Source organism: Saccopteryx bilineata, chromosome 1 (genome assembly GCF_036850765.1).
Source record: "Saccopteryx bilineata isolate mSacBil1 chromosome 1, mSacBil1_pri_phased_curated, whole genome shotgun sequence".
Lineage (NCBI taxonomy): Eukaryota > Metazoa > Chordata > Mammalia > Chiroptera > Emballonuridae > Saccopteryx > Saccopteryx bilineata.
In genome coordinates, this window is record NC_089490.1 from 243,727,584 (window position 1) to 243,751,978 (window position 24,395).

The following is a 24,395-nucleotide window of genomic DNA, read 5'->3' on the forward strand; positions in this document are numbered from 1 at the left end:
ATTAATGCCAGACCCTATTAGCAGCTTAATTGGTTAATGGGACAACTGGTAGATGTCAGTTGCTTTTATGTCTGTAGTTGATGAAAGCCAGGGCAGTGTTTTGCTTAATGAGCACTCAGCCAGAGTGAGGAAGAAGGCGGGTTTTGACAGCCTCACTGGAGTGTTGCTAGGCGAGCTCAGCATCCACATCTTAGCTCCACAAGTTACTGTACAATGGAAGAAAATCCTAGGACGTTGTAGTGTCCACATCTTCTAGTGGAACATAGAGCAGTTTGGGGACCTTGACGAATAATGGTGCTCCCCTGTATTTGCTTCCACCATCTCTCTGGAGACTCACTTCACTTATCAGCGCTCATTCTGTTCCTCTAGGGAAACGCAAAGGCGAAGATCACGATCTCTCACCTTATACCCCATCCTGCTAAATTTTTAAAGAAATACCAACAACATAATGCCTTAATGGCATTCCTTTATTCCTGTGATGGATTTTATAAATTAGCCAATCACAACAGGGGTCTCAATGGAATCTCACAGACACAGACGGGTCCATGTGTGGCTTTGTGGGACATGTATTTGCCCTGCCGGGAAGTCACTTACTCTCTGGGATCCAAGAAGGATGGAACAAGTAATAAAAATATGAATTATAAATAACAGAAATGGCAACAATCAAAAAGTATTATTTTTTTTTACCAAAGCCAAATGAAATGAAATTAAAAATAACTCACACGTGTGACCACCTTCCCTGGGAGGTTATATAATCCTAGTACCCTAAACCATTTAATTTCTCATATTTTATTCTCATGATATAGGCAGAGAAAGAACCAATCATTTCTTTTTCACAGAAGTAAAATTGGTATCCTCAGGGCTGTTGTCCCCAGTCGAAGGTGTTCTTTTTTCTTCCTATCCAAAGTCATTTCTCTCTTTCCTGCCTTAGGCTTTTACACCCTGTTTTCTGGGCTGGAACTCTCTGTGGAGATTCCTCAGAGAGGTGCACTCTCACCATTCCCTGTGTCCCGTTCCCTGCTCTATTTTCTCCATAGCCCTTTTCCTGCCTGAAACTATTTTATCATCTGTATTGATCCTCCAGGATAAGCTCCATTCTGGAGTTGGAATGACTTGTTCAAGGTTGTGTTTCCTACACCCTGTACAAAGTAAGAGCTCGATAAATATTGATTGAGTACGTGAATGACTGAATGTGACTTAACAACACAGAGACGGCTTTGGGGGCTGGCTAACCTTCTACCACTGCTGCCCAGGAAATTTGAGGAGGACATGGGAAGAGAAGGTTGGCCCAGAAACTTACCAGGATGGCCCCATTGGCAAAGATAATAAGCGAAGTGGACCTCCCTGAATTGCACTGTAACACAAGTAAGAAAAAAGTAAATAAAAGAGGGAAGGAGGAAAGAAGGAAGGAAGGGAGAACACAAAGTCAGGGAAGATTAACTTCAAGGCAACAAGGATGGGAAAGAGGTGTCTTGAGAGAACTCTAGGGCTCGAGAGTACGATTTCCTGGTACGGAGGCTGAGGAGGGAAGATGGACATTTTCCAACCAAACCCTGATTTAGCTCCTGTGTTCTTTCTTGATCATGAGAATAAGCTTTATGATTTCTACACGAAATCTCTCCTCTGGTCCTAATAAGGCTAATTATGGTCTCAGAGCCTTGGAGATCGCACAGGGAGGTGTGAGAGATGTTTGCTGTGATGGGTTTGGCCATCTTCTCCCCACAATCCAATTTCTTTAACAGTTCAGAAACTTCCTCTCCTGAGCTGAGACAAACCCACCCTGGCTCAAAGCAATCAAAATTCTACAATGAACCTGATTCCAGAGTTCTCCACCCCACCCCCACCCCCAACTCCTCACCTGACTTTTCTCCATTCTCCCTTCCTGCTTACTCAGACGTGCCTCTGTTCATCTGTTGCTAGGTGTGTGTCCTTTGTCACGTCGGCATCTGTGTGTGACTCTGGCGCTCACCCAGTCTTGCTCTGAGATGGAGCCCTTGTTTTTAACTGCCTGACCATCTCCCCAGAGACCAGCTCAGCCTGACAGGGGTCCTGGCTAGATCATCGCCGGGTAGCCACAAAATAGATTTCCTTTGTCCTCGTCACTAGTGAGGACTTCTGTTAGGCAGCAGCACCCCGGGATGGGCTGCAGCAGTGAGCAGAGGGGAAGGAAGTGGGGACAGAAGGTGGTGGCCTGCACTCAAACCCCCACAACTTACCATCATCCTTTGGCAGCTTCCATAGAGCCTGCTGCCTCTTTTGGTCAGTGCCTTTGAAAGTCCTCAGCAACCCTGGATGCTCCTTACTGCCTCCCGGCACAGTGCCCTTAGACAGAACAGTCTCCGGCAGGCACGGTTCTCCGACTGCCTGGCCGTGAGATCTGGGGAAGTTGTCTCATCCGTCTGGACCTCCGTGTCCTCATCTGTAAAATGAATGCTGTAATATCTGAGGTAGGTAGGTAATATTTTTTACCTCTCAGGCTTACTTTGAGGAAATACGTGCGAACAGAGGGTACGGCCTCTCACTCTTCCAGATGAAGGAGGGTTACCACGTGTTTCCTCCACAGAGAATTGCTGAAGGACGGTGTGTCTGGCACGGAGGCCACCAGCCGGTCCATAGCTTTTTCTTTATGACTCACGCCCTAAGCTCTGTTCTTGGGACTGGAAGGCATTTGAATGTCACGATTCAGAAACAAAAGTCCAGAAGCAAAAGTTTTGCTGACAGAGGTGGAAGAATAGAAGAGACCACGCGAGTTCGGTCAAGTAGAACCATCGGGATGGGTTCTGGCTGGTTGGTTTCTGACGGCTGCAGATTTAAAAGACATCAGAGAATTCAAACTGCACAAGCACTTCCTGGGTCAGGCAAAAAGGAAAAGGGAAAAGGAGAAACGCCACAGAGTTAGGGCTGTACCTCTGGTTTTTATGTGTGTGTTTATTTTTAACCTCCCCACTATTAACCATTTACCGAGATAAGGGCCAGCAAATGTTTCTATAGAGGTCTAGAGAGTAAATACATTGGGTTTCTAGGTCACCTTTGCATGGAAGCAGCCACAGAGCATAAACGCTGTGTATGCCTGTGTCCCAATAAAACTGTATCAAGAGACACTGAAATTTGAATTTCATGTGTCACAAAAGATTATCTATTTTTAAACGTTTTTTTTCTCAACCATTTAAGAGTGTAAAAACCATTTTTAATGCCTGTATTATTAAAGATGATTTAAAAAGACAATTTAGGTGACAGAAACCAAGTTTATTCAACACTTCACAAGTGAGCACCCTCTGTTCTCGAAGGCCCAGAGAACTGGAACATGAGGCAGAAGGCAGGAAGCTTTTATAGGATAAAGAGAAAGGAACAGGAGAGAGGAAAGCAGACAGGGAGAGGGGACTCAGTGTGGAGCTCAGACTTGGCGAGCGTGTGCTGATCGGAATAGTCTGAGTTTCCAGAGAGCTCTTTTATTATTACTACTACTACTACTACTACTACTATTATTATTATTATTATTTAGTGAGAAGAGGGGAGGCAGAGACAGACTCCTTCATGTGCCTGGACAGGGACCCACCCTGCATGCCCACCAGGGGGTGATGCTGTGCCCATCTGGGGCATTGCTCTGTCACAACTGAAGCCATTTTTCAGCATCTGAGGCAGGGCCCTGGAGCAGTCCTCAGTGCCTGGGGCCAACTCGCTCCAATTGAGCCATGGCTGCAGGAGGAGAGGAGAGAGAGAGAAGTGAGAGGGAGAGGGGTAAAGAAGCAGATGGGTGCTTCTACTGTGTGCCCTGACCAGGAATCAAACCTGGAACATCCACACATCAGGCTGATGCTCTACCACTGAGCAAACCGGTCAGGGCTCGCAGAGCTCTTAACACAGAGACAGTGGAGTGGAGGGAGGGCTGTCTCTGCTTGGTGTGACTCCAGGAGCTTGTAATAAATAGGCTAATAAATTGAGGAGCTCACCGATTTGTAAATCCTCGGTGTTGCAAGACAAAAAATGAAACAGGAGGAAGAACAAATCACTTGTTGTGCTCACGGTGCAGGCAATCTGCATGCTAAGTGTGCGGTCTGCACATAAACAAACTTCGTGTGTCATTCGCACGCGGGTGCGCTCTGCAGGATCGCTCCGTGGATACGCTCCAGCCTCTGCGCACGTAAATCTGAGTAAGTCACCTGTGCCACTTTATCGGTTCTGACGCAAATGATTCACTCAGCTGTTTAAATACCAGCTCCCTGTTAATTGCTCTTCTGAGACCTCAGTGCGCCTTTCATCACCATATATATTTACTCACAACCAGGACACTGATAGTTTACCCCCTCTGGCTAGTTAAGGAAGAAAGACTTAAAGCAAATGATGGGCAAATACAATTTTTCAAAGAAAAGGCACCCCCAGTGCCAATTTCAGCCATAGTGTCTGTCCCTCTAATTAGCAGGCATTTAACAGACACATGAGGAACGATATGCCATTTATTCCTTTTGGTCTCAATGGGCTTTTAAGCATTAATATGTTGAAGGGAGAAATACAGAAACATTAATGATTTTTCCCTTTGTTCCCTTCTATATCCTTGTTATCTGTTTTGTTCTCTTCCTTTAGACTCATTTCATAGTTCCTCTTTCCCGTTCTTTCCATTGGAGCACTTCCTGCTTTGACACAATTCTTCATTCTGATAGTATGTTAGCATCTCAATCCCGGAATCACTTAGGTTCTTTGATGAGTGCATGTAGGGCCACAATAGTGGCTGAGCCCAGAGGAGTTAGATGAAATCAGCCCAACAGAGTGACCGGGCCTATAGGAGGAACATGGTGCCGGCCAGCTGAGTGCATCTGATTGTGCAACCAAATGTATGTGCAGACATATGCAAATTAGAGACAACCATGGGAGAAAAGATGGCTTTTCCAATGATCTCAGGTGTCACCAGACTCCCAGCAGGAAACAGAGGCATGGGCAGTTGGGTCATTTGAAGTGAATTTAGTGAAGGGACTATTTGCAAAAGTTCAGACAGGTGTAAAGAAATCAAGAGGAAGCAATTATCAACTCCTAGAGACAGGGAGGGTCAGCAGGCAAGAGCTTTGACCTTCAGACAGGTGTCCTGTGACAGCCTCGTAGGATGCAAGTTGAAGAACAAAGACTGACTCCTTTTCCTTCCTCCTTCTATTCTTCTGCTAGGGCTTCCTAGTGGGTAGAACACAACTGGGAGCCAGACAGGTCAGCCTCCTGGGGTCCAGGGCAGATTGGAGAAGGGCAGAGGTGGATCTGGGGGCATAGGGAAGGGACCCACAGCAAGAAGGAATAGTATCATCTCATATAATAAGAGAATGGTGCCTTTTATGTGGAGTCCAAAAATATGAATTACTTTTTGGTCTTTCATGCTTATAGATTTAGGACACAGACTTTATCTCATTCATCTTTGCCTCTTTTAGTATATTGCAAGGAACATAGGGGATAATCAGATGCCATAGTCAAATTTTAGTTGGTTGAGGGTTTGTAAGTTCAGGGAGCTGGAAAGGATTCCCTCATTCAGCACATGAGGAAACTGAGGCCTGGGCTGACTCAGCCTCCTTCTCAAGGTCACTTAGTGGCAGTTCCTGGCCAAGAACCCAGTCTAGTGATTACCTTGTGAGTGGGACTCCCATTTTCTAAAGAACCAGCTCCCCAAGTTATTTAACAATATATCTATTTTTTCTTCCAAACAACTGTTTAGTGCTTACCATGTGCCAGGTACTGTTTCAGATGCTGAGAATTCAGCAGTAAACAAAACAGACAAAAGGAATCCTTGACCTCACAGAGCTGACATTCTGGTCCAGGCACACAGACAGAGAACAAATGAATTTTAAAATTCAGATAGCATGTCAGATGGTGGTAAGGACCATGGAGAAAAACAAAGCATGGAAGGGCTGGGCAGTCAGAAAAAGCCTCCTGAGAAAGTGACCTTTGAACAAGAAGGGAGTGAACTCTCTAGGTATGTGTATATATATATACCTGGATTGATTATCGAGCTATCTCTCTGCCTATCTCTCTGTTTATTCGTCATCCATCCATCCACCCACACACCCACCCACCTGTGGGATGAGCATCCCAGGCAAATGCGAAGGTTCTGATGCAGGAGCATCCTCGGGTGTTCAGTGTTCAAGGAGGCTCAGGAGGTCTGTGTGGCCATACTGGGAGGTCGGCCATACTGGGAGCAGAGTGGAGGGAGACGAGATCACGGTTGGTGGAGCCTGACTAGGACCTAGAAGACCACAGGAGGCCGCTGGACTTTGCTTTTGCTCAAAGAGAGATGAGACGACTGGAAGATGGGTGGAGGGAAGGCTAGCACTTGACTAGAGGAGTGAAAAGACCTCACTTAGGTTTCAACAAACCCACTCTCTGTGTAATGGAAGGAAGGTCTCTGGAGGGGCAGGAGCAAGAACAAGGGAGCCGGTTAAGGAAACTGTTGTAATATCCCAAAGCAGAAATAGCCTTTCTTGTTGTTCTCTCTAACAGAAAAAATAAGCTATACTTACTATTAGAAAAAAAAATTCAAGCAATATAAAAAGTGTAAAAAATAAAATTGAAAATTATACCTAATCTCAGCATCCAGATGTAACCACTATCAACATTTTGGTACGTAATCTTCCAGAATTTTTTATAATCCAATGATGAGATCATAGTACATATACAGTTTTTTTATTTGTATAACAAAATGCTATCCACATTTTTTGGATACAAGTAAATAGAGATCTGCCTCATTAATTTTAATAACCACAGTATGTTCTATTATAAAGCTCTTCCACATTTATTTAGGTAATTCTTTGCCGATGGACATTTAGATTGTTTCACCGTTGTATACAAAGCAGGGCCACTTTGACAGTGTCTTTATTTGTCTTTTGGCTTGTCCAAGTCGATATTTCCCCTTTTGATATCTCTGAAGCAGAGCAGGTCAGACTGTTTCCTCTCTCTTGTGTTATTGATGGATGGACCAATGTGCATGGTCATTGGTAATATAAATAGCATTTGAAACCCAAGTCTCTTACCTGCTAGTCTAATGATTAGTACTTTGATAGATACTATCCATAGTTAAGTACACTTTTGAGACAATTTTTTGAGGGTTTTTTTTTTTAAAGAAAAAAATCATATGCTAGGAGGATAAAACCACCCGTTTTTAAACCTCAAGTCTCATAGCGGAAGTTTTGCTGTTTTCAGCTTCTCATTCCCAGTTGCATGGAGGGCAGAGATCTGTCACGAAACATGGTTAGTTGCCGTCTGACTCCAACTCTGGGGTCTGCCAGATTTTAAAATGTGAATGTATACCCATTCTGGCCCAGTGGGATGCTTCTCCCATCAGTAGTCTTAGTCACAGGGTTGTAAGCGATTCCAGAGTCCAACAGATTCTGAGGATCATGAACCTTATTAGAGAATGACGGATAGGAGGCAGTAGGAGGACGCATGCCCAGATGGCGGTAGTTCACAAGCAATCCAGCAGATGGCGATGGGTCACAGACCTTTAGAGCCCGAAGAGCCGCTGGGAATGATAGAGATGAGGTCACAGCAGAGAAGGCCCAGGATACTGCCTCGGGTGGTTGACTTCTTCCAGGGCCCAACCACAATGGGAGAGAGCCGCTAACTTCAGAATTTAGTTTATGCAGTGGAAAGAAAAGTTCGCAAGCAGAAACTGAAATCTCTTCAGTGATCAGAGGCCTTTAGAACATCTTACTATCATCAATATTGTATCTGAATGATACAAAGAACTAAATTATTTTTACTACTCGCTAATGGGTTTGAAATCAGCAGTTTGAATAAAACTGAATAAAACCTGTAAGAAAATTGAAATAAGCATCAATATATGCATTTAAATACTAATCTTAATTATATGTTGCAAACATATGCTCCACTGTGACTTTTACTTCACTTATTGTATCAATTATTGAACAGAAGTATTTTGTTTGTGTGGTTATATTTCAGTTTTTCATTTGTGATTTATGTTTTCTAAGTTTTTAAAACTACTTCCTTTTTCTAAGGCCATTAAGCAAAATCTATATTTTATTTTAAAAGTTAAAAATGTTTGTTTTTCATAGTTAGGGTTTTAATCTACCGGCAATTTACTTTTAGGTATGGAGAAGCAGGAACCTAATTTAATACATATTATTTTCATACCGATAACCAGTCACCGCAGCACCAATGATGAAATCACTCATCATTTCTCCTATTGATTTTAATGGCATCTTCTGATGTATCCCATCTCCATATTATTATGGATCCATTTCTGTGTTCTATAGTCTATTCCTTTATCCCTCCCTCAAGGCCACACTGTCTTAATTTCTACAGTGTTATCAAGGCATGGTGCCTGGTAGGTAATTCTCCTCCACCTTGTTCTTCTTCACAGTTGCCCTGTCTGCTCTTGACCCTTTGCTCTTTGATATATATTTCAGGATCACTTTTTCAATTCCATAAAAAGAAACCTGTTGAGATTTTAAAAATCAGAATTATACCATATTGATACATCAGAGAAGCTCACTTTATATAGAGAGAAAAGTTGAAATGCCTTTATAAAAACAAACATGCAGGTCTTTGTAAAATAAAAGCCATCCTTAATTTATTAATAGAAACTTATATTTTGTGTATTAGTTTTTCTTAGAGTGGAAATACCCTTGAACTTGTTTTGCATTCAGTCAGTGGTTTGACTATTCCAGTTCTAAATAAATGCCTCCTTTTTAATGTTCTCTTTTCCTAATTAACAAAGTGCCAAGTAGAAAGAGATAAGTTATGCACTTTAATTATAATAGCCCCAGGCTACTGGGAGAATTCTTATCACTGGCTTGGACTGAACATTCTGTCTCCATTTAGCAACAGCATTAGTAAAAACTTCATGTGGGCCCTGAGTTTGAGATGGGAGGTGGGTGGGGCTGGCAGGACCCAGCAGCAGGGAGCTGTCGTCCGGGTTTCTCCTGGGCATGCTCATGCTGTGGCTGGTCCTCTCAGTGCGCACTGCTTTTCTATTAATAAAACGGGAAATGACTATTAGCCTGGATTATTATGAGAGGTAGAAAAATTGAAATGCTGCCAAAGGTACTAGAAAATGGCATTGGGAGTCCAGAATTCTAAATTGGCCACTACTAACGAGCTGTCTCCCTGGGCAAGTCACGTGGTCTCGCTGAGCATCAGTTTACTCCTCTGTGAAATGGACCTGTTGTGCTAGCTGATCACAAAGGTCTGCCTACAAAAGTCAAAATTTTTTGACTCTAAGTCTTTGTAATGCCATATTCCTTTCCCCACTCGTATCTCACACCCTTTCTGTGCCCAGAAATAACTTCTGGCTTCAAGGAGATATGTTATATACAGTGTCAAAACAGAGCAATTTTTATAAAGACCAAAGAACTGGATCCAGTGAATAATATGTGCCATATTTTACTTGTTGAGATGAGCAGAGAATCTGTATTCATTTCCATTCTTATCATCATATCATTTTGTACCTTTGGCAACACATCTAGGTCCTTTTCTCAAAGGAATTCCCTTCACGATAGACTTCCTAGCATGGGTTAAGGGGCAGAAAGTCCCTTCTCTTCTGTGTGCTCAGGTCACAAGTGTTCATGAGACATTCAGAATGGATGGTGTCTAAGTTCTCTTCAACCCTGAACACTAGCCTGAGTTGGGAACAGTGGCAGTTTTGAGGGAGCGTCTTTGGATTTGGGGGTAGAGTTTCACCGTATAAGTATTCCTCACGGAGTCCCACCGTAGTATGATAGCATTGCCAGAGCGTCTCCTCTGCCTGGGGAGATCTCGGCCGTTGGTGAGCATGTGACATGTTGGTTAAATGGAGGATAGGAAAGAATATCAAGTCTAAAATATGGCCTCTACCCTCAAGGGGTTCCCAGTTGAGTTGGGAAACACAAGGGCAGCGTTCCAAGGCCAGGAGTTCAGAAGGTATCAACACTGTCCTAAACATTTATTGATTTCATTAAGCTATGGGAGCTGATCCCAAGCTCATGATTAGGGGCAAACACCCGTGTGTGGACAGCACCATCCAGAGGAGAGGTAGGACTGTCCCACAGGTCTTGGCAGCTCCATCTTTGGGGGAGTCACCATTTTTTTCTCCAAAAAAGTCTGATGCTTTCTTTTTAAAGTATCACTTGATTTGGACCTTTTGATGAAGCATTCTGTTTCCCCAAAATGTGTGTCACTGGGAGGATGAGTGGGCCATGCCTAAGGACGTAGGAGAGGGAACAGGATGGCGGTGTGGAGGAGAGCATAAAGTCCTGGGGTAAGAAAATACAAGATCGATTCAGGAATCAGCTGACAGACTGGCTTGTCTGTTAAGACTTTTGAAGAGAAGGTGAGAAAAAAGCAAAAACCAAAGACACAATTTGGAGTCAGAATGTAAGTGGCAGGATGAAATCAAAGCGAGCCCAAGATAAATTCTAGCTTTGCCATCGACTATCTGTGTGCCTTTGAGCAAGCTCTTTAATCTTTCTGAGTTTATATCTTCCCATGCCAAAATGAAAATAATAACACCAGTTTCACAGGATTTGGGGAGGATTAGCAGAAACAATGTCTGAAAATCTCCTGGCACCATAAGAATGATCGATAAGAGTTAGTTTTCTAAATATCAGCCTCCTCTTCCTCCCCAGTGGCTTGTTCTCTTGCAGGTGACAAGAGGAACAGGTCCCAAAATTTTGACTTTTGTAGGCTTGGAGTTAGGCTCAACCAATTACAAAGTCTTTGATCTTAGGTCACTTCATCTCCGTGAGCTTTGATTTATTTCTCTACTGTGTGACATAAGCCACACTTACCTTGCAGGATCATTGTAAAGTTTAGAAATGTTATTATGTTAAACACGCAACAGTGCCTGTTCATGGAGAGAGGAGGTAGGTAGGCTTCAATAAATAATGGTGGTGGGAGAAAAAAGGAAAAGAAGAGAAGGTAGTCTCATTGAGATCCTTCATTCTTGACCAAGGTGCCTGAAATTTATCTTACAGGCAATGGGGGTGGGGAGATCTTTGAAAGTTTTTTTTTTTTTTCAGATAGGGTATCATAAAATGAAGTGAAAAATCTTGACATTGAGGAGAATGCAACAAGAATGACAATAATCCGACAATTCTGAATAGGAGAGAGACAGACACAGAAATGGATAACAAGAAAGGGATGGAGAGAGGATGGAGACCCAGAGGAAGAGAGAAAGGCTTGGAGAGAGGTAGAGAGATGCACAGATACACAGAGACGGGAGAGGGGAAAGGTGTCATCAGGGGCTTCCTGAGTCTGTGAAGACAGTCTGTCCCCAGCTGTGCGGGCTGCATGCAGGGGGTTAGGAAAACTACATCCAGGTATAAATCTGGCATCCACAGGCTGGAATTTCCAGCTGACGTGTGGACTGTTTTAAACAAAACTGTGGGGATTGGTGTGGAGGTGGTGTGTTATCCCACCTCCACCAAGACGTGTCCAGGCACCTGAGGACCGCGCCTTCTCCGCATCTCCTGTCTCCACTCACCTGCTCATCGCGCTTCTCTCTCCCTGGTCCCAGATCAGATCTCTGCTCCGCGGCTGCCCGCTGAGAACACCTCCCACACTCCCTTTCTGTCATTTCCTTCAGCTTCGTTTTCAGTCTGCTCGCTGTTTTGCCTTGAAGAGGATGAGTTTGCTTTTCTGAGAAAGGTCTTTGGTTTAGTTTATTCTGAAAGCAGAATGTCTCTTAAGTTCAGTTTATGTTTTTAATGTTTTGTTTCTTTCCCTTTCTCTCTTCTTCACCCTCCTTCCCTTCCTCCCTCCACTTCCTTCTTTCTCTCTTCCCCCCTCTTTCCCTCCCTCCTTTTTCCTTTCTCTCTCCCTTCCTTCCTTCCTTCCTTCCTTCCTTCCTTCCTTCCTTCCTTCCTTCCTTTCTTCCTTCCTTCCTTCCTCCCACCCTCCCTTCCTCCCTTCCTCCCTTCCTCCTTTCTTCCCTTTATCAGTCTTCCAAACATTGGATATCTAATAACCATTGGGCTTCAAAAGCCTACAAAGTTATCTCTGTTGTCAGCAACATTACTGCGCTGGAGACTGGTGCCCTGTGTGCCAGTTTGGAGAAGGCAGCTGGTACCTATGCTTGCTGCAGCCTGCTGGGAGGAAGTGGGGCACCACGGAGCAGAACTGGAAAGACTCGCATCCCGGGAGTGCTTCCAGTGTCTAGTCAGGACTGTTGCGCTTTGGTGCATTTCCTGGCTGGCTACTGGGCAGAAATGCTAACCTGACCATCCCCCAAAGGATAATGTCCTGTATTGTCTCCTAAGAGTTCTTCCTTTCAATGCTGAAAGGTCCCATGTCTTGCAAAACGAATGGAAATGGCTGGCCCCCAAGATACCATGTAAGGCCCCTTTTATTCCTGGGTATAGAAGTGCTTGCTGCGGTGTAATATCTCTAAGAAAAAAAATTATATATAGCATATAAAAATAATCTGAATACTCATACATACCCAACAGTATCTTAGGAAATAAGAGCACTATAGAGTACTCTGGAAGGTCCCTGGACCACCTTGGGCACATGCTTATAACCTTCCACAGGTATTTGTTTTGTTTTTGTTTCTGTATTTTACTGAAATGAGAAGCGGGGGGAGGCAGACAGACAGACTCCCACATGCACCCGACCAGGATCCACCCAGCATGCCCACCAAGGGGCGATGCTCTGCCCATCTGGGGCTTTGCTCCACTGCAGCTGGAGCCATTCTAGCACCTGAGGCAGAGGCCATGGAGCCATCCTCAGGGCCCGGGCCAACTTTGGAGCCTTGGCTGCAGGAGAGGAAGAAAGAGGTAGAGAGAGAAAGGAGAGGTTAAAGGGTGGAGAAGCAGATAGGCACTTCTCCTGTGTGCCCTGACCGGGAATTGAACCCGGGACTTCCACAACACCAGGACTACGCTCTACTACTGAGCCAACTGGCCAGGGCCTCCACAGGTATTTTTGTCACTGTCTTACTTTTTCTTCATTGTTTCAACTACACACATATGTATCTTTAAATAATATATTAATTTTTGTTTGCCATTGGCTTTTATATAGATGGCATTAAACTGAATGTGTTCTTCTGCATCTTGCACTTTGGGATGAAATGATGTGAGATTAAGCCCCGCTGCTGTGTTACTAAGCACACATTTATTCGTGTCCCCTGCTGTTGTAGATTCCATTCCATAGAGATACTGTCACTCACGTAGCCATTCTTTGTTGGTAGGTATTTGGGGGGTTCCTTGTGATTATAAAGAGCAAACTTAAGATCTCCTTGACTGTGACAAATTCTGGTGCTATGATGAACATGTTTTGCACATCTCCTGACATGCATGCTTTTTCTGATTCGGTAAGTTATTTGCTGGGTCCAAATGTGTGAAGGTTTTCCACTGCAGTCCCTGTTCCCAGTTCTGCAGAGTGGCTGTACACGTCTACCATAGCGTGTACAATTCCCCCTTAATCCCATCCTTGGTGACATTTTTTATTGCCCAACTTTTACACTTTTGCCAGTCTTGTCAGTATCAAATGGCAACTCTTTTTTCATAGCTTTTGGTCACCAATGCTTCCTCTTCTGTGTTGAATTCTTTGTGTGCCAACACCTCGCCAGGCGTCCGACGCAGCTGCGCGTAACCGAGTGAGGATAGACGGGGTGGGGGACATGGTGACAGCAGCCTGCTTCTTTCCTTTGAAGGCCCCGAGGAGGAAGGAAGCGGCCGCTACGGACCCCACTACATAACGAACACAGGAGTCGGTGAGGATGACGATGGAGTTGATGACGACTTTGATTTGGATATTTCCTTCGAGAAGGTAACAGAAATCTCTGCTCTTCCAACCCCCAGGGTGTTTTTGTTTTCCTATGGAACAAGGCAAGTTGGACTGTGAGAATTTTACTTAAAACTGACTTAAATTGGCTCATTTCCCTTCAGCACATTTATTTCCTCTGACTAGGATGCCCCAGGTGACCATAAATTAGTTCTAACGAAGCACCGACCGCTCTGATGTTCTGTGGTCAGCCCTGCCTGCTCTACTCACAGTCTGGCAGAAACATGCTGAGATTTCCCACCAGGTGAAATTTTACAAAGTCAGGTATTATCAAGAAATGAGCAAGTCCTTGACAATTCCATTTTTGTGATACTGTAATAATAATTAGCCATATGATACCAACTTTACTGATTTTCTGAGTAACACAGAGCACTAAAAATATGTACTAAAATGTACAAAGTACTAAAAATCCTTGAGCCTCACATCCTTTGCCCATAGACGGGGTGAGTACCACCTGCCCCATCTTCATCCCAGGGTTGCGGGACGTCTCGAGAGTGACCATGTTGTCAAGCATTAGGCATGTGCCATAAACAGACCATCTAATTCCTGGCACTCGGTGTTCATCCTTTCCTGGCTGTAGGTTAAACCACTTCCTGTCATCAAAGGAGGGAATAAGAAATTGTTGGTAGAATCCAAGACTGCACTGAGATCAAACCCAAAGACCGCTTTTAGGCTTGTCCCCCCAGCCCCAGCGTCTGTCCCCACGACCACGGCAGCTCCCCAGCCCACGCCAGGGACAAGAGAAAGAAAGACCGGCGTGCCTACGGTGCCGAGGCCCTTTAGCATGTCTTGTGATGAAACTCTCTGCCCTGTGGACAGCTTCTGTGCCAATGACTACACGTGGGGGCACTCACGATGCCACTGCAACCTGGGCAAAGGCGGCCAGAGCTGCTCAGAAGGTAGGCCATTGCTGGGGGTGGGGAAGGACATGGTGCTGGGCTGGGTTAGCCCCACTGCAAACCAGAGGGTAGTTTTGCTGACCACGTAGGGTTTGTTCTGGCCTCTTTTCTTTTTAAGATTTTAAGTATTGATTTTTAGAGAAAGACCCAGGTTCTCTCTAAGACTGTCAGAAGCTCAAAATCCCCAAGAATGAGAATTGTAGGTATGAAAAGTAGAGAAAAAAAAGATAGTAAAACTAGGTTTAACAGATTAGAGGTTTGCACTTCATGACACCCAAACACCAGTGTGAATTGACTTTTGCATTTGAAGAAGTAAGGAAACAGCCTGTTTTTTTGTGTGTTTTATTTATTTATTTTTTTCAGATATCATTATACAGTATCCTCAGTTCTTTGGCCACTCTTATGTAACCTTTGAACCTCTGAAGAACTCCCATCAGGCATTTCAAATTACTCTTGAATTTAGGGTAAGAAGGATTGTTATTCAATGACTGTCCATTGGACATCCTCTCACAAAAGGGAGGGGGAGGGAGAGAGGAAGCAGGGAGGTCCGTATCAAAGGTAATGCCTGTCCTGAGACCGTTTACAGGGTAGCAGGATGACGGGCACATTCACACGTGCAAGGCACCACTGAGGGCAGGGTGGGTTCTGCGTGTGATTTAACCACGGCAGTGACTGGCCTGAAGGTTCTCAGAGAGAAAGTTTGGGCATGTGCCAAGGGTGGAGGCTGCCTTCCTGTGCCACCTCCCCGCCGGTCCTCACACAGCTGATACCGCCGCCAGTGGTGTATTGGAAGTGAACTGGGACCATGTGCCTGGGGATTCGTGGCGTCCACATGCTTGTGCCTTTGTAGAGAGGACCACAGAGAGGAGAATGCTCAGGTTTCCTACTCATGAGTGTTTCCAGGTGGCACTTTATGGACGAGGAGGCGCTCATGGCTCTGTGTGTGTATCCCAGCCATGTTGCTCATAAAAGTGATGCCTCCCTGGCCAGGATGTCAGAAGGCATAATGCAGTCTCATTCCAAAATCCCAGCTGTAACCGGACAAAGAAAAGCTGAAATACACAGCCCCGGCATAGCGTGAGGCCCAGTAGCTGCCCTCTGGTCTGGACCACCTGCAGAGCAGAATTCAGGGCGTGGCTTCAGCTTAAAATGGTTCTCGTGGGTGTCTCTGATGACATGACAATGTCTGGAGACCTGGAAACAAGTCCCTTTGAGGTCATGGTCACCATGTTGAGTGTCCAAAAGATGATCTGGCGCAGTCTAGGACAGCCAACATGGGGGAAGGGCAAACTAGGCTTGCCGCTGGGCACCTTCTCTGTCCCGTTCTCCTGAGAGAAGCATGAAAGCAGATCTGCATGCTTCTCAGAGGGCAGGAAGTAAGAAATACATAATAACAATAAGGAAAAACTACAGGATGCTTGTCCGGAGAAAATAGACTTGGCAAGTGCGAGAACAGCCTCTCTCTGACCCGTGGTTTCCCGAGGCTCCACTGCTGGGTCCACTGAGCCAAGGAAAGAGCAGGTGGGACGGAGGCTGCCTTCCTGTGCCACCTCCCCGCCGGTCCTCACACAGCTGATACCGCCGCCAGTGGTGTATTGGAAGTGAACTGGGACCATGTGCCTGGGGATTCGTGGCGTCCACATGCTTGTGCCTTTGTAGAGAGGACCACAGAGAGGAGAATGCTCAGGTTTCCTACTCATGAGTGTTTCCAGGTGGCACTTTATGGATGAGGAGGCGCTCACGGCTCTGTGTGTGTATCCAACAGGCAGAGGCGGAGGACGGGTTACTGCTCTTCTGTGGGGAGAATGCCCACGAGAGGGGCGACTTCATGTCCCTGGCCCTCATCCGACGCTCGCTCCAGTTCAGGTAACTCCCGCCCAAAGCCCACAGAGTTTCTAATGCTACTCTATGTTATATGTCCATTTTTATAGCATGAATAAAATAAGTATAGAGGGGTTCCCGTAGATAAGGCACCATGTCTGTAAGGTGAGCATGGACCAGTTTGCTAAATACTGGAGCATCAGGGTCACAAGGTGACCTCTGCAACATTTGGAACCCCCAACCATCCTTTCATTCAAGAGCCAGTGTGTCTCGAGCACCCACAGGATGCCAGGCACTGTTGCAGACCCCAGGAATGCAGTGGTGAGGCACAGCAGTTAAGTCCCTTCTCTCCTGGGGCTCCCTGGGTGATGGAATGAAGGCTGGGATCCTCTCCTTGGCCCTGGTGGTAAGTATGGTTGACAGCCACGGAGAGCAGAGAAGAGCCAACAGCTTCCTCAGGCTTCCCGAGGCTCACACCCCTTCCTTGTCTGCCCTCCGGGCTGGAGTAGGCTGTTGGGCTCACCTCCTCTGCCCTGGTCATTTATCTCCCAACACACTTTGGAAGCCACTGGATTTGTGCATGGTTTCCCGTGAGCAGGATTTGGCGGAGGTGTGAGTGTTTAACCACCTTCACGGAGGTGTACACACACCTATTTGAGAGCAACCAATGAGAATCAGCCTTGTCCTTCTCCACAGTGCACTGGTTAAAATCCTGATGGCACCGTTCTCCTCTGCCTGACCCCAAGCAAATGACAACTTCTCCAAGCCTGCCTTTCCTCCCAGGGCTCCTGTGAGAATTAAATGAGTCCATGCCTAAGAGTGCTTAGCGCAGTGCCTGGCCCATAGCAAGCTCTCAGTCAGCATCAACCATTGTTGTCTTTTGATTATTTCAGCACACAAACACACAAAACATCTTTCTGTTTAAGTTGGAAAAGACTGTTGAGCTTCCCACTTGGGGTAGAAAATGGCCCCTCTTCCTTGGCTAAAGGCTTTGACTCCTGGGAGTTTGCTGTCAACCTCCAGGTTCAGGGCAGGGGCCTAGAACACCCGGAGGATCTGAGACTCCAGCAGACCGGCAGTTATTGGCTGGGGGAAGTTCTCTGTCTCTGCAACTCCTACCGAGCGAGTCTGAGCTCTTCCTGCAATGCCTCTCCATCCCTTTCCACTCCATTGAGGACCACAGACAGAGAGAGGCCAGGAGAGTGGGCTGAAATCAGCTCCAGCCTGGAGAAGGATGCCGCCAGCCATGCTTCCTTCCCCACTGGTGATCTCAGGACCTGTGGGAAGTGGCATGGTGGCTGTGTGACGTTAAACAGAAAGGCTCAGAATTCTAGATGCCAGGCATAGTGACCAGCGGGCACCCTGGCCATATGGAGGTTGGGAATAAAATAAAAGAAGAATGCAACCATCTGCAAATGCTCCTCCTGTGTCCACACCTCACCCCGAAGCTCGAGCCCCCTGGGACCTGCCCCTGCATTCGGGCTCAGCTGGGCAAGGACAGCAGTGCTGGCTGGCCCGCCAACACAAGTGCGAAGACTTGGCTCTTTTACATTTTATTAACATCACTGAGCCTGCCATTTGGAAGTTGGAGGCAGTCCCCAGAGAAACCCCTGGAAGCAGAATGACTCAAGTTCTGATTTGCTGCACCTTGAATCTACCAGAGGCCCCTGGTAACCCTCTGGAAAAGGACAAGGAGGTTCTAAGTTGCTATCTCTTTCTAAGCTGCAGAGAAAAGCAGGTTAAAGAGGCTGCACTTTTAACGGTTTCACAGGCAGACTAAAGATAACCAGACGGACGTCGCCTCAGAGAACAGGCTTCTGGTCCTTCTGTGCATACATTTAAACTGCCCTCGGTATTTGCACACCTGATTCTGAACAGATTGACTCTCCAAGAAGCCATCAGCCTGAGAGCGTTGTCCATGGGGCTGAAAACATAGTGAGCCGGTTGATCACCAAAGCTCTCTTTTTGTATCCTCCTGCGCAGGTTTAACTGTGGAACCGGGGTCGCCATCATCATCAGCGAGAACAAGGTCAAACTGGGGGCCTGGCACACGGTCATGCTCTACAGAGACGGGCCAAACGGACTGCTGCAGCTGAGCAATAACACACCGGTGACGGGCCAGTCCCAGGTGAGTGTGAGCCTCCCTCCCGCCCCTCGCCTGGCGCCCTCGATGGCATCCTCAGGGGGCCCCACTGCAGAGGGCTGAGGCAGACTTGGCAGGGTACAAGTGGATGGGCCATTTTTCACCGCTGACCCATGCAGCGGAACTCTGAAGTCCCCCTGCGGGGCCTTGCTGCTCGGGGGCAGCTTTCGCGGCACACATCCGTCCCACGTCTACCAAAGAGGAGGAATGAGTTTGCAAGCATCATTGTGGTGGGTACGTGGGGGACATATCCTTTTTCCACAGGACATTAAATCCAGACGTAGAGGGAGAAGCCACTATTAGGAGCAGACAACGCTGGCTTTTAAGATGGGGGTGTTCCAATCCTGTGTCTTTAGAAAATAGTTCCAAGAGGTTTTACTTGGTTCACTAGGTTCACTAGGCAGGAATATAATCCATTTATCTACCTTTTGGGGGGACCATGATTATAGAAAGTGGTAAAACAATATAACCATTGGGCTACTCAGTAAATCACCTAGATGCTCACATATTTGTCGTGGTCGGGATAATTTTAGGACTGTGTTTGGAATAAACAGTTTGGGTTAGCAGTCCGCAAAGACACCGAACCTCTGTGTTTAGAATAAACAGTTTGGGTTAGCAATCCGCAAAGACACCGAACCTGTAATTACAATCAGTCAGGTGTCCGTATTCTGTAAGGAAAAATGTAGAAAGAAAGCCTTTGTGTGTATTCCCCGCCTTGGCTCTTCATTACTCTGTGCTGGCAAGGCGGGTTGTGCAAAGGGCCATGCTTTGCTGACCAGCAGTAATCTGGACCCCAGTAGATCCAGAGGAACAAGAATCCAAATATAGTGAATGTGAATCGAGTGAGATCACTTATGCCTATATTTCTAAGGAAAGAAAAGTCAGAACAAACAAGCTACAGAGTCACATCAGTGATGGAAGAATAGGGCCAATATGATTAAAATTAAATTTGAGAGAAATAAAGAAGCTTTGAGCTTAGGTCCAAAATATATCATGAAAACAGGATGAAGAAGTTATAATAAAAGCAACACCTGTGAAAATATCTCAAGCTTTAAAGCAAGGAAATTTAATGAAGGTTAATAAACAACCATGTCATAACAATAAGCTAAAGAAATTACAGGTTACATTACTAGCGGCATACCATCTAGAAAAAGGGAGGTGATAATTTTATTTTAGTCTGGTGACTATGTGTACAGCTTCCAGAGCTCTAATGGTGACTGTAATCCTCTAAAAGGATTGTATTCAGATCTTTGATTATACTTTAAGAGGGTTACAGACAAACTGGAGCAGTTTGTTCAAAGAGCAGTCAGTGAAATAGGAAAATGACTTGAAATTCCTGGAATAATTGATTGAAGGGCCATTGTTTAGTTTGAAGGAGAGAAGATGAAGGTGTGGATAGTGGCTTTTCATCAGAGTCAAAGGGAGAGGGTGGGGAAGAAGGACTTTCTCTGTGGATCCCAAGGCTGAAGCTGAATGGCATCGCTGCAAGGAGCCAATTTTACCTTTACCTAATCACACAAAGGTGTACAGAGGTGAACAGACTTTCTCAGTAGATGGATCCCTGTCCTTGGGGGTATTCAAAAAGTAGCTTATCAAAACTTTTTGGTGGGGATGTTCAAGGAACCCAGCAGTCAGTGGAAGCATGGGTTATATGAGTTTTCAAATTTTTCTGATCCTAAGAGTCTATGGTTTTAATGAAGCCTATAATTTTATGGACACTCAGAGCAACATTTATCTCTACTACCAGGACTCGCTAAGCAAGTTGTATAAGCAGGACCGCGGAGGTGGACTATTTAATAAATTGTTGTAGGAGAAAATGACTCTGTCTTAAGGTGGCACTCCCCAGAAACAGACCTGAGATGAAGAGTCTTGGGCAAACGATGATTAAGAAAGCGCTGCCATAGGAACCCTGTAAGGGAGGGGAGAGATGGACAGGGAAGGGCGAAAGTCAGCATGAGTGGGATCTCAGACAAAGTTCTGCAGGTTCCAGCTTCAGCCTCATCCCACAGGGAAGCTGCATTGTAAGTTACAGCTCAGAGTGATTCCAACCCAGAGCAAGTGAGTTGAATTTTCGTAGCCCTGTGCTCATTAAAAACTGTTAAGGGCTGTGCTGGAATAGTACAAACTCTGGGGGAACCTCAGTTCCCTGCATGAGCAGACAAAGCAGGCTGCAGGAACCTGAAGGCAACCCTCCTCAGAGGAAGGGAGAGGCCAGCCACGAAGGCTGTTGCCTGGGACGTTGCAAAGGGGACCTCAGAGGAACCAGCCACCCTATGATGCACAGAACGCTCCAGGGAGGGAGTAGAGGCCCGGGCTGTCAGCCCCCACCATGGTCCTGGGTCAGGGAATGGGCCGGAGGGTGAATATGGATCCAGAAGGAGTGAATTCTGAGGATGTTAACAGAACAAGCCAACAGGGCACTGAATTTGTGTTATGTCAACGGTGTGCCACTGGCTGGCAAACAATCTCTAAAATTCACTGCAAGTGCTTTGCATCTGCCTGGCTCATGTTCAGTATATTATTTTTCTATGAGTCTTCATCTGCTCATTAGCAAAGCTAAAACAATGGCTAGGTCTTCCCCTTGGTAACAAAAGTGTAAAGAGAAGATCAAGATTACATTTCAGTGGCTTAATTAACTCCTGGACATTTTATAAGTGTGACAACATGCCTTTCTCCCATCCCTCTTCTATACAGCCATTAATCCAAATGAATGAGATATTTCCATAATCAAAGAACGAGTGACCAAAGGTGCCTTAATTTTGTCCCCCCTAACATTCAGCTCTGTATTTTGTAACCTCATAACCTACAATCCAGGTTGTGGTTTGCTCTTGGATTGGAAATGTCTCCACCTAACTGTAAGAACCCTTAAAAAAAAATTGTGTCCATGAGCAAATTTCATAATATTTTGCAACAACATCTGTTTGGTAATCACCCTGTCCCAATGTTTTTTGCAGGATATAGTGTAAAGGTGACTAGGACAGAGAAAGGGTCAATGTCAGCCCACCTATACACAAAATTAGTATTATCACCTTTTGAAACACAGAGTAGCTCTGTGACCCATCCAAGGTACACAGTACATTGGTGTCAGGACTGGAAAGGGAAAGTTTCTTTTGGACGCCAGCATGGTACACTGCCCGTTGGGTTGCTCTTGGCTCTGACCTTCCCTCCCTTCCCTTCTAGGCATTCCAAAATCATCCTTTCTCAAAACAGCCTTCTGAGAAGCTCACTGAGTTTCCTATGGTAACTGGTGGTTTAATTTTGCTGCAGGGCAATGTCTTAAAGATAAATACAGATGGCTGTAAACTACATCCTAATCATGTCCCTCGTTAAAATCAGTGTTTTTGGCTTTTGAATTCGTTTCATGAATAAGAGTTTTCATCTATGTTAAAGGGCCAGTACAGTAAAATCACCTTCCGGACACCTCTTTATCTTGGTGGAGCTCCCAGTACTTACTGGCTGGTCCGAGCCACGGGAACAGACCGAGGCTTTCAGGGCTGCGTGCAGTTGCTCATGGTGAATGGGGAAAGGATCGACATGAGGCCCTGGCCGCTGGGCAGAGCGCTGAGCGGGGCCGATGTGGGTAAGTGGCAGCTGAGTGGGATCTTGTGGGATTGGCTTTGGGGTGTGGGCCAGGGAGGTGAGCAGCCTAGGGAGTTACAACTCTCAGTGACTGGTTAATGCGGGACTTCAGGGTGGAGGTGGGCCCAAGGGGGGGGGGTCGGTGCTCAGTGCTCTGCAGACTCTGAGTCTGAGCACCAAGCCCTGTGATCAATATGGGGAACCAAGCCCTGGGCTGTATGCCGCCGCCGCCCTGGGTCCTCCTCCTTAAATGCAGCAAGGTCTCACCAGACAGAGCATACATAGTTGGGCCCCTTCACCCTCAGCCACCGAGGCCAATGGAGAAGCCACCGCAGGGAGGAAGAGCTTCCCCATACTCTCTGCTTCCGAGAGAAACCGTCACATTCGAGTTCCTGACCACAGTGCTCAGCACCTTCTCCTCTGTCTCCTCATTCCCTTCTCACACTAACTCTAGAAGGTCAACCTTATCATTATGCCTGTTTTATCCACGAGGAAACAGGGGCTTGCAAAAGTTATAGCTTATCCAAAATAGCAGGTGGAGCTGGTATTGTTATTTTTTTCTTTTTTTCTATTCCTTTTTTTAAAATTTAAGCTGTTTTTTTTTTAGAAGTGGCAGGTTCACATCCGCATTGAGGGAAGGTACGCAGATCTCCCACACACCCTCCCCCATCCCGACACAGGCCAGGCCTCCTGCATTATCAACAACCCTCCCAACAGCGGTGCGTTTGTTACGACGGATGAACTTACACTGACACGCCATAGTTGCCCAGTCCTTCGCTCACATTATGGTTCACTCTTGTGTATTCTTTGGACTTGGACAAATGTGTAATAACATACATTTACCATATGGTATCATACAGGGTATTTTCACTGTCTTAAAAATCCTCTGTGTTCTGCCTGTTCATCTCCTACTCCCACCCCAGCCCCTGGCAACCACTGGTCTTGTTATGTGCTCCATAGTTTGGCCTGTCCCAGAACAGGCCTGTATCATTGGAATCATACAGTATATAGCCTTCTCAGATTGGCTTCTTTCAGTTAGTAATACTCATTTAAAATTCCTCCATGTCTCTTTATGGCTTGATAGCTTATTTCTTCTTAGTGCTGAGTAATATTCCATCATCTGGATGGACCACAGTTTATCTGTTTACCTACTCAAGGACATCTTGGTTGCTTCTGAGATTTTAGAAATTATGGATTAAGCTGTTATAAACATCCACCTCTTTGGAGTGGGCATAGTTTTCAGCTCCTTTAGATAAAAATACCAAGGAGTACGATTGCTAGATCTTGGTAGAGTATGTTTAGTTTTGTAAGAAACAGTCAGACGGTCTTGTAGGAGAGCTGTCCCATTCTACACCCCCACTAAGAATGAATGAGAATTCCTATGGCTCTACTACATCCTTGCTAGTTTTATCATCAGAGTTCCCGATTTTGGCCATTCTAATAGGTAAGTAGTGTTATTTTGTGGCTGTAAGTTGCATTTGCCTGATGAGATATGATGTGGAGCATCTTCTCACATGCTTATTTGGCATCTGTATCTTCTTTGTTGAGATATCTCTTACGGTTTTTAACTCATTTTAAATTGGATCTCTTTAATTGTTCAGTTGTAAGAGTTCTTGGTATACTTTGGACAGCAGTCCTTTATCAGATGTCTCTTTTGCAAATATTCTCTCCCAGTCTTTGGCTTGTCTTCTCATTCTCTTGACATTGTTTTTGCAGGTTAGAAATGTTGAATTTTAATGAAGTCCAGCTTATCAATTATTTATTTCATGGATTGTGCCTTTGGTGTTGTATCGAAAAAATCATCCCCACACCCAAGGTCATCTAGGTTTGTGACTTGTATAAGATCTGTGTCTGTATTCTTATTTGTTGAAAAGACTAGAGTTGTTTTTAAGACAATAGGACATTTATTCTACCATTGAAGGCAGTAGATAAATAATTCCAAGGTTGGTTAATTAAGTGGCTGTTTTAGGTCTTCCAGGGCTGCCTGAACAAAATACCACTGACTGAGTGGTTTAAACAACAGAAATTTATTTTCTCATAGCTCCAGGTGTTGGAAGTCCGAGATCAACGTATGGGAGGTTTGGTTTCTCCAGAGGCTCTTCTCCTGGGCTTGCAGGTGGCACCGCCGTGCCGGGTCCTCACATAGCCTTTTGTCTGTGCACAAGTCCCTGCTGTCTCTTCCTCTTCTCATCAGGACACCAGTC

At 45.6% G+C, this 24,395-nt stretch overlaps 1 protein-coding gene across 4 annotated transcripts in view; it reads left to right on the top strand.

The window, feature by feature from the left end:
* Positions 1-24,395, top strand: part of EGFLAM (EGF like, fibronectin type III and laminin G domains) — a 156,161-nt gene that overhangs the window by 84,830 nt on the left and 46,936 nt on the right. For all 4 annotated transcript variants that reach the window (XM_066240022.1, XM_066239995.1, XM_066240005.1 and 1 more), the window contains exons 8-13: positions 13,619-13,734; positions 14,330-14,648; positions 15,012-15,112; positions 16,414-16,514; positions 18,453-18,597; positions 22,003-22,192. In XM_066240022.1, the coding sequence (XP_066096119.1) occupies positions 13,619-13,734; positions 14,330-14,648; positions 15,012-15,112; positions 16,414-16,514; positions 18,453-18,597; positions 22,003-22,192 (972 nt within the window). The remainder of the gene's footprint in view (positions 1-13,618; positions 13,735-14,329; positions 14,649-15,011; positions 15,113-16,413; positions 16,515-18,452; positions 18,598-22,002; positions 22,193-24,395) is intronic.